This window comes from Geotrypetes seraphini, chromosome 1 (genome assembly GCF_902459505.1).
Source record: "Geotrypetes seraphini chromosome 1, aGeoSer1.1, whole genome shotgun sequence".
Lineage (NCBI taxonomy): Eukaryota > Metazoa > Chordata > Amphibia > Gymnophiona > Dermophiidae > Geotrypetes > Geotrypetes seraphini.
The window spans coordinates 547,503,817-547,519,128 of NC_047084.1; the positions used below are offsets into that span (position 1 = coordinate 547,503,817).

The 15,312-nt window shown below is 35.9% G+C and overlaps 1 protein-coding gene across 10 annotated transcripts in view; it reads right to left on the minus strand.

Moving 5' to 3' along the window:
• The window catches only part of PPIP5K2 (diphosphoinositol pentakisphosphate kinase 2), a 501,817-nt gene that overhangs the window by 349,891 nt on the left and 136,614 nt on the right, over nt 1-15,312 (minus strand). For all 10 annotated transcript variants that reach the window (XM_033929166.1, XM_033929168.1, XM_033929165.1 and 7 more), the window contains one exon: nt 12,092-12,213. In XM_033929166.1, the coding sequence (XP_033785057.1) occupies nt 12,092-12,213 (122 nt within the window). The remainder of the gene's footprint in view (nt 1-12,091; nt 12,214-15,312) is intronic.

Sequence of the window (15,312 nt, forward strand, 5' to 3'; positions counted from 1 at the left end):
GTGGGGATAGAAGTCCAGAAACTTTGGTTGGTGGTGTGGCCCCAAGTAAGAAGATATTTGTTGGCTCTCCTTTAGCTTTTTTGGACTTGAAACAGCCCCAACTGAAAAATCAGCGATTACTTATGGCATTACAAATGAATCTGACATACCCAAATTTCTAATTTCGGTTTATATTCGAGTCAACCTTTTTTCTTTTTTTTTTCCTCCTTTTTTGGGGAAAGGGGCCACTTCGATTTATATTCAAGTATATACCGCAATATACAGCAACAATGCAACATTAAAAGATAACAAGGATTTCAATATAACCAAAACAACATCATAACATAGACGTAGCAATCAAGCAAGTTATCATTCACCAAACAATTTAGGTACTGTAAATCAGAAAACTGAATTTACATTATATGTCACATATTAAAGTAACATATTACATCATGCAATCTCCAACTTTGCTATTTTTACTATTAAGTCACCCTCCCTCCTTTACAAGAAAAAAGTGAAAATGAGGAAATAGGAAGGGGGAGAACAGAAAAAGAAAGTTATTAGAAGGGAACTAAGGAAAATGCAGCTCGCAAGATAAAATCTACTGCTTTATCACTCAAATAGTAATAAGTATACTAAGTGTTTTCCAGATTATACCTTTTCTAAAGGCCCCCCCCCCCCAATTTTTTCCTACTTCCTCTAGGTAAGTGCTTAACTGCAGTAAGTTTCTCCATGCAACATATATAGTCCAATTAAACCTATCACTTGCTATAAGAAGGAATATCCCTGTCCTTCCACACAGCTGCAGAATTCATCTAGCTGAACTTAAGCACTGGCATACCAAGGTTTTGTGTGGCTGGGTTCACCTCAGAGTGTCTTTATTAAACAAGACAATTTTTGAGTCCCAGGAAACCCAGTGCCTAATGAGCCACCCAATTAAAACTTTGCATGTTAAAAGACTGACACCTATTTTAAAAATATACATTTAAGTCACAGAAAGCATCTGCCACATAATCCACTCCAGACAAAAGGAGCTGTGATACGGGATCCTCGTTCTCACTCTCCAGAGTACATAGCCTAGAAAGGCAGGCACGTGTTACAAAGGACGCTGCTGAGGCCACTTTGACTCACAAGGTCACTGTCTCAAAAAGCCTCTTGAGGACTACATCCACAAGGTGATCCTGCACATCCTGGAGCACTACACCACCTTCACTCAGTCGAGAGGTACAGTCATGTGAAAAAATTAGGGCACCCCATGAAATATCCAGTTCTTTCTTTTTTTTTTTTTTTTAATTTCTTTATTCGTTTTTTCATATTACAACAAGTGTATCAGAAAAATACAAATAATCTTATAAATACACACTTGATTTACTTTCATGTATATTTTAAATACAATATATGATTAATTTAATATGTATGACAAATATATATATAAAATAACCTTCCCCAATCCCTCCCTTCGTATTTCAGAAATTCTAACATAGTATTTGAAAATACATTAATTAATTCTTATATATTGTAAGATAAATGAGATAGTACCCACCCATATCCCCGCTTATCAAATCTCTTGTTATGGGAAAATGTTATTAATCATTACAAAAATCTATTAATGGTCTCCAAATCTTTAGAAATTTACCAAAATATCCTTTCTGTGTTGCTATTGTGCGCTCCATTTTATACATATGGCATACCGAATTCCACCAGAAGTTATAATTAAGTCTGTCATAATTTTTCCAGTTGCATGTTATTTGTTGAATTGCTATTCCAGTTAATATGAATAAAAGTTTATTATTGTGTGACGAAATTTGACTTTTTGCTCTTATTGTTGTACCAAATAGAATAGTATCATAAGTCAAGGCTACTGGATTATCCATCATCCTATTTATTTGAGGCCAAATTGATTTCCAAAATAGTAATATATATGGACAATAGAATAAAAGATGATCTAATGTCCCTTTTTCAAGATGACAGTGCCAACATTTATTAGACTTAGAACTATCTATTTTTTGTAAACGAACGGGGGTCCAAAAAGCTCTATGCAAAAGAAAAAACCATGTTTGTCTCATAGATGCTGAAACTGTACATCTTATCCTCCAAGACCAAATTCGTGGCCATTGAGATGCATTAATTTGATGCTTAATCTCAATGCTCCAAATGTCTCTAAGACCATTTTTTGGTTTTTTATTTATATATCCAGATATTAATTTATACCACATTGCGGCCTGGTGTCCAGTAGAAGCCACCTGGAAGCATAAGAATTCTAGGCTATGATAATTGTTAAGATTTTTCCATTCAGGGAACCCCACCTGAATGGTCTGCTTCAATTGCAACCATCTAAAATATTGTGAATTGTTTAAGTCAAATTTATGTTGCAGTTGTGAAAATTCAAGCAGTTTACCATTAGTTATTACATCTTCTATAGTACGTATCCCTGCTAACATCCAATGCTTCCAAATGATTTTAACACCGCCTATTTTGATCTTGGGGTTTAACCAAATTGTTTGAATTGTTGATTTATTTATCGGAATAGGAGTCAGATTACTTATATACCTTAAAGTCTTCCAGGTATCCATAAATATTTTATGATCTTTATATAACCTTGGCATTTTGATACTAACTATGTGACCAAGACGCAGTGGAAACATAAGTCTCCATTCTAACCAGAACCAATCAGGAATATTATCAATGGGCTCTGGGAGGATCCAATACATACCTTGTCGCAATATATAGGCTTGATGGTACCTATAAAAATTTGGAAAATTTACCCCACCCTCCACAATAGGTCTTTGCAAAGACACTAAAGCAATTCTAGGAATTTTTCCCAGCCAAATAAAATTGGTTAAAATCCTATTTATTTTTTTATAAAAAGATCCCTGAAAAAAAATAGGTATCATACCCATTTGGTAACAAACTACAGGTAAAATCATCATTTTAACAGTTTGTACTCTTCCCCACCAAGATAAGTGTAAAGGATTCCATTGCTCACACATTTCTTTTACTTTTTGTAATAAATTTTTTTCATTAATTTTCATTGTATCATCTATTGTTTTTGCAATCCAAATTCCTAAGTATTTAATACCATCTTCCTTCCAAATGAAAGAAAATGGATCAAATAGACCTTTTGTACAATGTACATTTAGTGGAAGAACTTCTGATTTATTCCAATTTATTTTGTAACCTGAAAATTTTCCAAATTTTTCAATTAATTCAAGCAAACATGGAATGGTATTTTCTGGATTTCTCAAATAAAGCAATATATCATCTGCATATGCTGATATTTTATATTCCCTATCTGAACGGGGAATACCTTGTATCTCCTTTACCTGTTGAATAGCTAACAGTAAGGGTTCCAAAACAATATCAAAAAGCAAAGGAGATAATGGACAACCTTGTCTAACTCCTCTCCGTAAATTAAAACGTTCTTTAAATGTATTATTGATATATAATCTAGCAGCAGGGGAGCTATACAACGTTTTAATTATTTGTATAAATCCTGAACCTATACCAAACCATTCCATTGCTTGATACATGAATGTCCATTCCACTCGATCAAAGGCCTTTTCTGCATCCAAAGAAACAGAAAAGGCCGGATCTTTCATGGCTTTTGTCAAATATAACATATGAAAAGCCAGTCTAGTATTATGAGAAGAAAGTCTTTGAGCAACAAATCCTGTTTGATGCATACCTATAATGAAAGGGAGAGTTTTAGCCAATCTTAAAGCTAATGTCTTAGCTAAAAGTTTATTATCTACATTGATTAAGGAAATAGGCCTATAATTTGAAACCAAAGTGGGATCTTTATTTGGCTTGGGCAAAACTATGATTAATGATTCTGCCATAGTGCCTGTAATACAACCCTTAGTTAGTTGAGTCTGGTATAAATTTAATAAATAAGGTAATAGGGTATTTTGAAAAGATTTATAAAACTCTACTGTATATCCATCACCACCTGGAGCGGATCCTACTCTAAGGGATTTCAAAGCTATTCCTAATTCTTTTATTGATATTGGTTCTTCTAAACTTCTTTTTATATGCTCGGGAACCTTAGGACCCTCTAATACTTTCAAAAACTCTAAGCCATCTTTTTCTTTATCTAAATAAGTCTCAGAAGAATAAAGAGATCTATAAAATTGTAAAAATTGTTTTAAAATTGAATTATTTTGATTATGCATACCTCCAAGTTCATCTTTAATGGCAACTATTTTTGTCTTTCTTTTTTTTGCTTTTAAATAATTTGCCAATATTCTTCCCGACTTATTTGAGTTTCCATAATATAAAGCTTGCTGAGAAAATAAATCCTTTCTAATCAATTTAGATGAAATCTCATGAAATTTTCCTTTAAATTTTAAAAGTTCCTGTTGCGTAGAATAGTCCCATTTTTCTATTAGTTTTGATTCCAAAATTTTAATTTCTTTTTCTAAATCAGAAAACTGTTTCTTAATCTGTTTTTTAAGGTGAGCCGAATAGGAAATTAGTTGACCTCTCATGGTTACCTTAAAGGCATCCCATAATGTTTCCATAGAGATCTCATCTGTTTCATTAAGTTGGAAGTAATCCTTTATTTTTTCTAACATAATTTCATAAAAATTTGGTTCAGCAAGCAATGTATTATCAAATCTCCATATAGGTCTGTTTATATCTTGTTCATTGTCTTTAAGTTCAATCCACACTCCACCATGATCTGATAAAATAATTGGATCTATGGCAGCCTGTGTAACTTGATGTACTAATTGATTTGAAACAAAAATATAATCTATTCTAGAAAAAGATTTATGAACATGAGAACAGAAAGAGAATTCCCGGCCATCAAAATGAAGTATACGCCAAATATCTTTCAAATCACAAGATTGTACAAAATTATCTAATCCCAAAGATTTTATAAATCTTTTAGGATTTTTATCCAAAAGAGGATCCATGACAGCATTGAAATCCCCAGCTACTATCAATTTGGATGTAGCCAGTGGAAGAATTAGTTGTTGTAGAGTCTTAAAATATTCTGGTTGATTCGAATTAGGGGCATATACATTAAAAAGCGACAAGGTAGTATCTCCCATGCTCATTTCCAGATGTATCCATCTTCCATGAGAATCCGATGCCTTAAATTTAAAGGAGGCAGAACATTTCTTATTTACCAATATAGCAACACCAGCCTTTTTTCCAACAGCCGATGAGAAAAAACAATGTTTAATCCATCCTCCTTCTAGCTTTTGAGATTCTATATTAGACAGGTGAGTCTCTTGTATGCAGTAAATATCCGCATTTTGCTGTTTTAAAAATAACATAGCTTTTTTCCTTTTTATCGGATGATTAAGACCATTAACATTTAAAGATAGTATCTTAATTTCCATTAGGTAATCTCATCACTTGTTCTATCAAAAGTTAAATTGTGAATATTGAATAATAATTTAATTTCCCAAACAATAATATTTAGATGATCCCCCCTTTTTATGCCCCACCCTTCATTATCCATCCCCCCCCTTTCCCTCCCATCCATCCCCAATTAAATACGAAAACTTGGAAACGCAAGTAAGATCAGGTATAAATAACTCCTCACAAGCTAATATCTCAAATTTAAATAGCTATCTTTAATTTTATATATGATGTAACTAAAATTTTATATATATTCTATCAAGAAATTAAATATCCACCCCTGTTTCTTTGTTATAATATAGATTATGGGAAAAATGTATATGATAAATAAAAGGATATATCCAAATTGATAATTTCAATTAACTTAATATCTTAAATCCCAATTTATATAATTGCTCATAAGTTGTGGAAAGATTTTATCTAAATTTATCAAATTATAAAATATCTAAATCCAATTAAGTCAAAAAACCTCAAAGATCTATTCTCGTTTTTTATTAAAGCTGACTTTCATAAATTTAGAAACAATTTTATATCAATTAATTATTAAATATAATAAATGACATCCGATATATATTCTTAGTGAGTGATTATATATTGTATAATCCTAAAAATAGAATAAATATAAAGAAAGTTTGTATGTGATTTTGTTTACTCTATAATATTATTGTGTTGTAGAGTTATATGGAATGAGAATTATAATATTATTTTTTTATTTTTTCCCTTCTTTTTCTTTCTTTTCATCTTTCTTTCCCTTTTCTTTACCTTTCCTTTTCCCATTTATTTCTTCTTTTAAACCAATAAAGATTTACCTGATAACCATATAGTATCAATTAGATATAGAACTTCTTCAGTACATTACATAAAAGATTTTAGTCTTTTGTTTTATTAGTAGGAACTTTTGAAGGAAGAAGTTGCTTAACCTATAATGAACTTTTATCTTTAAAAAATTAAGCTTATCTTTTATCATCCCACCATTTTTTAGTTTCTCTTACCCCTTACTTATCCATATAACCATTTACTGACCAAAAGGAATTATGTAATTAACTGTGAGCTCTACTGTATACAGACCACTCCTTCACGCAGACATTAACTGAAAAGAAAGCTTCGTGTTACTATATCTTTAGAGATCTTTTCATTCATAGAAATCATGTTTTCTCTGTGTAGTAAATGTTATTAAACCTTAGTCCCAAAGTCTGTACGATGAATTACTTCATTCTCTGTCTTTCTGTTCTATAAAACATGTCGCTGTTCTTCATTTCTTCCTGTGTACTGCACGTCTGAAATAGCCAATCAAGTTCATCTCAGTGTGTTTTTATTGGTTGAGCATTGAGATCTCTCGCTTTTTTCTTTTTTTTTTTTTTTTTTAAAGATGTTATATCCTTTTAAGAATTGTGACATTTGTAAATAAATCTATCATGACGTTTCTTTCATCTCTGAGAGTATTATAGTTTGTTCTATCAACTTCAAAAGGAGTCATGTAATTAATTGTGAGCTTTACTGTATACAGACCATTCATTCGCGCAGATATTAATTGAAAAGAAGCTTCATGTGTTATATTATCAAAGATCTTCTTATTTATAGAAATTATGTTCTTTTCTGTATAGTAGATGTTATTAAACTTTAGTCCCGAAATTCGTACGATGAATTACTTCGTTCTATGTCTTTTCCGTTCTGTAAAACACGTCGCTGTTCTTCATTACATCAGAGATATCCAATCCAGTTCATCTTGGTGTGTTTTCATCAGAGATCTTCTTATTCATAGAAATCATGTTCTCTCTGTGTAAAGTCTGTACGATGAATTACTTAGTTCTCTGTCTTTCTGTTCTATAAAACCTGTCGCTGTTCTTCATTACTTTCTTCCTGTGTACTGCACGTCAGAGATAGCCAATCAAGTTCATCTCGGTGTGTTTTTATTGGTTGAGCATTTAGATCTCTCGTTTTCATTCAAAAGATGTTATGTCCATTCAAGAATTGTGACAGTTGTAAACAAATCCATCATACCGTTTCCTTCATCTCTAACAGTAATATACAGTGGTGCCTCACACAACGAACTTAATTCGTTCCAGGAGCAAGTTTGTTATGCGAAAAGTTCGTTATGTGAAACGCGTTTTCCCATAACAATACATGTTAAAAAAAATAATTCGTTCTGCAGCATAAAATATGCTAAGATGACATAAAAAAAGATAAATTTGTCAAAATGGTGAAAATGGTGGTCTTGCTGAGGCCAAACTCTTTGACGAGGTCACACTGTTTTACCCCACATTCACTCCTTCTAATTATTTCCCGTTTCATTTCAACAGAAATCACCTTCCTGCTTTTTTTAGAAGCCATGATATATAAAAAATATTGAGTTTATCTTAAAAGGACGACTGTATACAGTGAGAGAGGGCAGTTAAGCGCAGTGACTAACGACTGCCTGCAGTGCCTGCGCGGAAGGATGCAATACATCGGCAGCTCGGGCGACTTCGTTGTGTGAAACGAAGTTCGTTGTGTGAAACGAAGTTCGTTGTGTGAGACGAAGTTCATTGTGTGAAGTTCGTTGTGTGAAACGAAGTTCGTTGTGTGAATCAAGACATGAAGTTCGTTGTGTGCAGCGTTCGTTGTGCGAGGCGTTCGTTATGCGAGGCACCACTGTAGTTTGTTCCATCAGCTTCTGTTCTCGTGCCATTCTTGGATCGTTAGAGTTACAGTTAAAAAAAAAAAAAAACCACAAACAAACCATAAATAGATCCTGTTGTGAAAATATCTATTAGTAAATTTGGATTAATTTTTAAATAATAAATATAATTTTCTATGTCACAGGTATATATGTTCAGTAAATTATAAATAATATTTAGGAAGTCATTGGCTGTTCTAAATCTTCTAAGTATTCTTGCAGTTTTGAAGGGTCAGTGAAATTCTGGGTTTTATTTGCCAATGTAATCTTCATTACTGCCGGATATAACAGTCCATATCTTGCCCCTAATGCTCTTAATTTGGGACGCAAAGCCAAGAACTGTTTCCTTTTAAATGCAGTTTCTTTAGCAAAGTCAGGTACAATGTGTATTCTTGTATCCTGACATTTGAGGCTCCGGTTTTCTTTGGCAAGTTGACAAATTTCCACAACGTGTTGGTATCGTAGCAATTTAAATATTAATGTTCTTGGACCTTTTTGAGATAAAACTTTTTGGGTCGGTATCCTGTGCGCTCTTTCTATTTCAAGAGGGATTTTTTACTTAATTGGCAAGACTTTAGGTAGAAAATTTTCCAAGAAAGAGATAGGATCATTTTTTTCTACACCTTCAGGCATTCCAATGATCCTTAAATTACATCTTTTTTCGCGATTCAAGCAATCTTCAAGATCTTTTTTAACAACTTCCATTTCCTTCCATATCATTTTGTTCTTTTTCATTTCAGTTTGCATTTGTTCCGTTTTTTCTTCCAACAGATTTAATTTGTTATCAGATAAATCTGCTCTTTTAGTGAGGATTTCCACATCATCACTTACTTTTTGTAACTTTTTTGAGATTTCCATAACAATCTCTTTGATCTGTCTCAATTCAGTTATAATATCTAGATTTTCTTCTGCCGGCAACGGAACTTTAGAAGGAGTTGCTGGTTCCGGCTTTGACCGCTTGTTACTGCTCATCCCCGATCCTCCGGCACTCGTATCGCTCTTATTTTGCTTTCCTGAAGCCATTTCCGATGTAATTAAATGTTATATCTTGCCAATTTGCAATTTTTGATAGCTTATTTTTAGTAAAAATAGCCTGTTACCACGGAGCTAACGGACTACCCGACCATTCAGTTGCGTGTCCAAGCCACGCCCCCATATCCAGTTCTTTCTTAAGAAATGTTCATATATCGATGTTAAATCTTTTTTTTTATTTATCTCTGGAAAAGAAAGTGATGCAATTGCAGGTAAACAAAACTTTTCCTTTATTTACTCATGAAACAAAAGATGTAGTCTAACTGAGGAATAAATTAGGACACCCCCACATATCCTCCCACTTAAAGTGGCTCAAATCACACACAGGTGCACATGATTAGAACATCGTTACTTAGCATTTTGAAGGAAGTTTACCCTCCTTAAACCTCAGACATTTAGTTTGGTGTGCTCATGACTGCTGCGGTGAGAGTGAACACCATGATGAGATCAAAAGAGCTGTCTGAGGACTTCAGAAAGAAGATTGTAGCAGCTTATAAGTCTGGTAGGGATTTTAAAAGATCTCAAAAGAATTTGACATTAGCCATTCCATAGTCCAGAAAATAGTGTACAAGTGAAGGACTTTCCAAACAACTGTCAACATGCCCAGGTCTGGCCGTCCAAGCAAGTTATCCCCAAAGCAGACCGCAAGATGCTAAAAGAAGTCCCCAAAAACCCTAAAATGTCATCACGGGGCTTACAGCAGGCTCTCGCTATTGTTGATGTGAAAGTGCATGCCTCTACAATCAGAATGACACTGCACAAATTTAACTTGCATGGGAGGTGTGCAAGGAGAAAACCTTTACTCTCTAAGAGAAACATCAAGGCCAGACTGAAGTTTGCCAGAGAGAATGTAGACAAACACCAGGACTTCTGGAATAGTGTTCTATGGACAGAAGAGTCTAAAAGAGGACATGTTTGGCGTACACCAAATACAGCATTCCAGGAAAAGAACCTCATACCAACTGTGAAGCATGGAGGTGGAAGTGTCATGGTTTGTGGATGCTTTGCTGCAGCAGGACCTGGCCAGCTCACCATCATAGAATCCACCATGAATTCTACCGTGTATCAGAGGGTGCTTGAGGAACATGTGAGACCATCTTTAAGAAAATTAATGCTGAAGCGGAACTGGACCCTGCAACACGACAATGAACCAAAACATACCAGTAATTCCACCAAGGACTGACTGAAAACTAAGAAATAGAGAGTCCTGGAGTGGCTAAGTCAAAGCCCTTTGAGATGGCTAAGTCTTAATCCCATTGAGATGCTGTGGGGTGATTTGAAACAGGCTGTACATGCAAGAAACCCCTCAAACAACTCACAGCTGAAAGAATTCTGCATTGAGGAGTGGGCCAAACTTTCTTCAGACCAATGTCAGAGACTGGTAGATAGCTACAAGAAGCATCTCACTGCAGTTATTTCAGCCAAAGGGGGTAATATTAGCTATTAGGGTGTCCTAATTTATTCCTCAGTTAGAATACACATTTTTGTGGATATCTTTTGTTTCATGAGTAAATCAAGGAAAATGTTTACCTGCAATTACATCACTTTCTTTTCCAGAGATAAATTTTAAAAAGATTTTTCACATGACTATGTTTAGCAACCTGCACAACCAAAGAATCCACTTTAGGCAATGCAAAACATTGCTGGTACTCCTGTGCGATAGGATATAGCCGAAACATGGCTTTCACAACCCTGAGGGACCCCTCTGAAGAATCCCACTGCTCCATAACCAAGACATTACTGTCCGGATGCCAGGGAAACATATTAGACTGATCTCTCACTCCACTCATAAGAAGGGAGGAAGTAGATGGAACTGGCTGAGAGTCTAAATTCAGCTCCTGCAGGGACTCAGAAATGAGATCCAGCAGAGCCATGGGCTTAAAGAAGCGCAGGACTGTGGGATCATCCCCAGGTTCTAAAGCCACCACCAGATCCAAAGCGCCAGACTGCAATCCAGCATCCCCTAAAATGGGAGGTGCATCCTGAAACAATAAGGGAATAGTGACTCATCATCATTCATGTCCCCATCCATACCATCTCTGAGGCCTTGAGTAGGGAAGGATAGTAAATGCACCCAGAGGGGCTGAGCCTTCCCATGCAAAGTCCGACGTGCAGCCCACCTTCACCTTGGAAGGATGGCTTTCCAGAAAGGCTTTCCACATTAAATTGACAAATTCAGGAGAGAAAGCCATATCAGATAGCGCAGAGTCACCCAAAGATGACTAATTTGCGTCTCCTGGGCTCTGTGACTTCTATGCCCTATCACGCAGGATGGTTGCTGTTTCTAGGGCCAGAAAATAAAATTGCTTGAACCACTAGGCTAGCTTCCCTTTCTTCAGCCTGAGATACTCCCGTGTCTCCTGCACGTGCGGCACAGCACATGGTACAAGGATGCTCCTGAAGTGACAATTTGCTCATTCTTAGCATGGATTATTGGTAAAAGAGCCCAAGGACTCCATCCCAATAAGTTTTGAGGCAAAACTTGTAGATTTGGAGCTGCAGGAAACTTTAGAAAAAAGGATTGCTAAAAATTCAAGAATTAGACTATGGCTCTAAGATGTCATTTTTTATGACTGTATGCATTCTACATTTAAGCTGAAAAGGAATAAGGTGCAAAAAGATCACACATTTCCTTTACATTTATTTTTTATATGGTTATATCTTCCTGTTCCTTCAAGCTTCCAACTAACCAAAAAGAGACTGTTAGGTTCTGGTTCCATGAACAATTTGCAAATACCTTGGGGATTTAAAATTTCTTCTTCTTTTTTTTTTTTTGCTTTACAAGTCCTTACTAGTCAAGTCACTGCCAGTGATGGTTCTTAGTCAGAAGTTCAACCAGTAGGTATTATTTAAATCAAGAGGTGAGGCGTCTTTTCTTTGAGTACTATGAATATTGCTTCTTTTAGCTGAGGAATCAAACCCAAGTTTTTCACATGACAGAGCATAGAACTTCCATTCAGACACCAGGTCAGTACACTATATATTTTAATATACATTTGTACTTGAACTGCAAAAGCTACACAAAGAAAATACAAAACACACATATATTCTTACCCAAGAATTTTTGCACAGTCGTCATAGTATTTCATAGAGTTTTTCACAAAGCTGAAGCCATTGACATCACAGACATAGGACTGACCACTAGCACGCAGTAAGTCAAAGCCACAAACAGTTTGCTGTTGGAAAAAACACTTAAGTTATTTTTTAAACACTACAGGCCAATTTTCTATACATCCTAAAATACATATCCCATTGAGTTCCTTTAAATAAGAATAGGAAAATTTTCATTTGCAGATTAACCCTGCTTGCACTTCATGGGCTCCAAGAGGTGTTTGTTTGGTTTTAGAATTCCACTTTAGTAATATCTTACAGTAAAATGAATGTGTATCTGCACAGCATTTGAGATTTTTCTTCATAAAACTACAGTAAACCATTGTTTTCTTGGGATAAAAGTTTGCATTTGTTGAAATGTTTTAAACTAAGCATTGTTGCTCACTTGTAATGGATGTTTCCCATAGTCAGTGGGATTCAGACATATAAGTTTGTGAAGTTATTGCATATCACCAGCACAGAACAACTCTCACAGAGCTCGGGTTTAATTGTAAAAAGCTGAGTATGAGTAATGATCTCCTCAATCCCCTCAGTTAGTTCCATAGCTCAAAAAGCAGAGCTGTGGAGTTGGAGTTGGTGAAAATGTACCAAATCACACTCTGACTCCTAATAGAGTTAAATTGTATGTCATGCAAATATTATTAAACTAAAATTTCTTATTTCACAGATAATTTGGTTAACCCTTTTTTCAGGATATGCTTTACTTTTAGAATATATTTTGATATCAAGTTCTTTAATAATTATAAAATGTAATAAAGTTTATATTTATATTAGTGAAAGTGGCACCTAGAGAATGGCAGAGGGACAATGTGTCCCCATCCTCACAAACTCTGTCTCCGTCCCATCCCTGCAAACTCTGTCTGATCCAATCCACGCAAGCCTCAATGGAAAATTAGGTTTTTACCTTCAATAATCTTCTTTCTGTTAGGCCCTGTAGGATTCCAATAGCTGTTCAATCCCTTCCCGCAATCCAGGAGTTGCAGAGACCCAAACACTTTTCTAAGCATGTGATTTTCCTATCTTAAAGAGTGATTTAGAGCCCCCTACAGTTCAGTCCCAAAGCCAAGCTACAATACCGGAACAAATCCATGGCTGGGTAATATCATCTTGCATTCCTACTTTAGTTTCAGAAAATTAATAAAAATGAAATTGTTTAATCAATTTGTAACCTAAGGATTCATTGTTTTACATTTTTTATCTTGTATGTATATATTTGATGATTTTATATTGTGCTTTTTTTCTCCGATTGTCCAGCACTTCTTATTGTAAACCGCTTCAAACTATTATGGCTTTGGTGGTATATAAGAATAAAATTATTATTATTATTAAATAAGGGGGCACAGGGGAACCTCCCCAGCTGTTAAGATCAGCTCTGCAAAATATAAAAACAAGTAATACACAGGCAAAATGCAACACAGAAAAGACATCGAGGAACAATGTAGAACTAACTTGCTATGTGCAACGAGCACCCACAAAAAACAGCCATCGGCAAGATGCATGCTCAAAGAAGAGCAAACTGCCCCAGGATCTGTTGATTTGCTGGAAGATCCTGAAGCCTGTAAGGAGAATAACAGAAGCAGAAAGAAATGCAGGCGATTACGAAACAACGGAAATGACACAGAGAGGGCAGGTCATATGGAATCTAACAGGGACTAAAAGAAGATTATTGAAGGTAAAAACCTAATCTTCCATTCTGTTCTGTACCTTCTGGATTCCATACTCTAGGTGACGTACCAAAGCAATGGCAGCATCTAGGGAGGGACAGAAGAGCCTGCTCACAACACTGAGGTCCCAAAAGTGGCATCAGAGCAAGCCGCCACATCCACCTGGTAAAATCGGGTAAAGGTATGAAGATAGGACCAAGTAGCCATCCTGCAAATTTCATCTGGATGAATCACTTGAGATTCCACCCATGAAACAGCAACATGTCTAGTCTAGTGGGCCTTAGAGAAACTGGTGGCTGCCTACTGTGAGCAATGTAAGTCACAGAAATACCATACATAACCAATGGGAAATTGAGGACTTAGAAGCTGGCTCATCTGGACGAGATGGATTAGCCAGGACAAAGAGATGATCAGACAGTCAAAAGTCATTAGTAGTCTCCAAATAGGTGAGCAAGTCTCACTTGACATCCAAGTTGCGGAAGATCTGATCCTTTCACACTGATCCCGTGAAGTGAAATGCAGGTAAACGAACCTCCTGTGTGATATGGAAATCGGAAACACCTTCGATAGAAAAGGTATTGAATGGAGAACCATCCCTACTTCCGTGATCCGTAGAAAGGGTTCACTGCACAAAAGAGCATGAAGCTACAAAACACATCGTGCCAAGACAATGGTGACCAGAAAGCAGGGCTGTGGAGTCGGTAGATAAATGTTCCGACTCCGACTCCTCAGTTTTTGTACTTCAGACTCCGACTCCAGGTCCCCGAAATTTACTCCGACCCCTCGACTCCAACTCCACAGCACTGGTTAATTTTCAGATCATTAAAATGGAATGTCAAGTTGAGAGAAATGAGCATTTTCGACACCACCTTCTTTTTGCTTTTAATCAAGGTTCTAAGGCCGCAGAAGCTGCTCGCAACATTTGTGCTGTGTATATAGTGGGTCCTATAGCTGAAAGAATCGCTCGTGATTGGTATGCCAAGTTCAAAAATGGAGTCGGTAGATAAATGTTCCGACTCCGACTCCTCAGTTTTTTGTACTTCTGACTCCGACTCCAGGTACCCGAAATTTCATCTGACTCCGACTCCTCGACTCCACAGCCCTGCCAGAAAGACAGACTTGATGGTCAAATCCAGAAGAGAAGCATCCTTCAGTGACTCAAATGGGGCTTCTACAACACCCTGCAGAACAAGGTAAAGAAAGATGTAAGGGAGGTCAGAAATGAAGTGCCTCTCTCAGAAATCTGGTCATATCGGGATGAGCAGTAAGCGAACTAGAACCCCTATGTGCTCGGAAGCATGAAAAGCTTGCTACCTGAACCTTAAGAGAGGCCACAGCTAAACCCACATCCAAGCCCACTGGAAGAACTAAACTAAACTAAAACTTAGATTTATAGACCAGGTCATCTTCATGTAATAAAGCTCGACTAGGTTTACATCAATTAAAAAATATAAAAAAGAACATGAGTTTACAATTTAGAGAATAACCATGTTTTTAAGT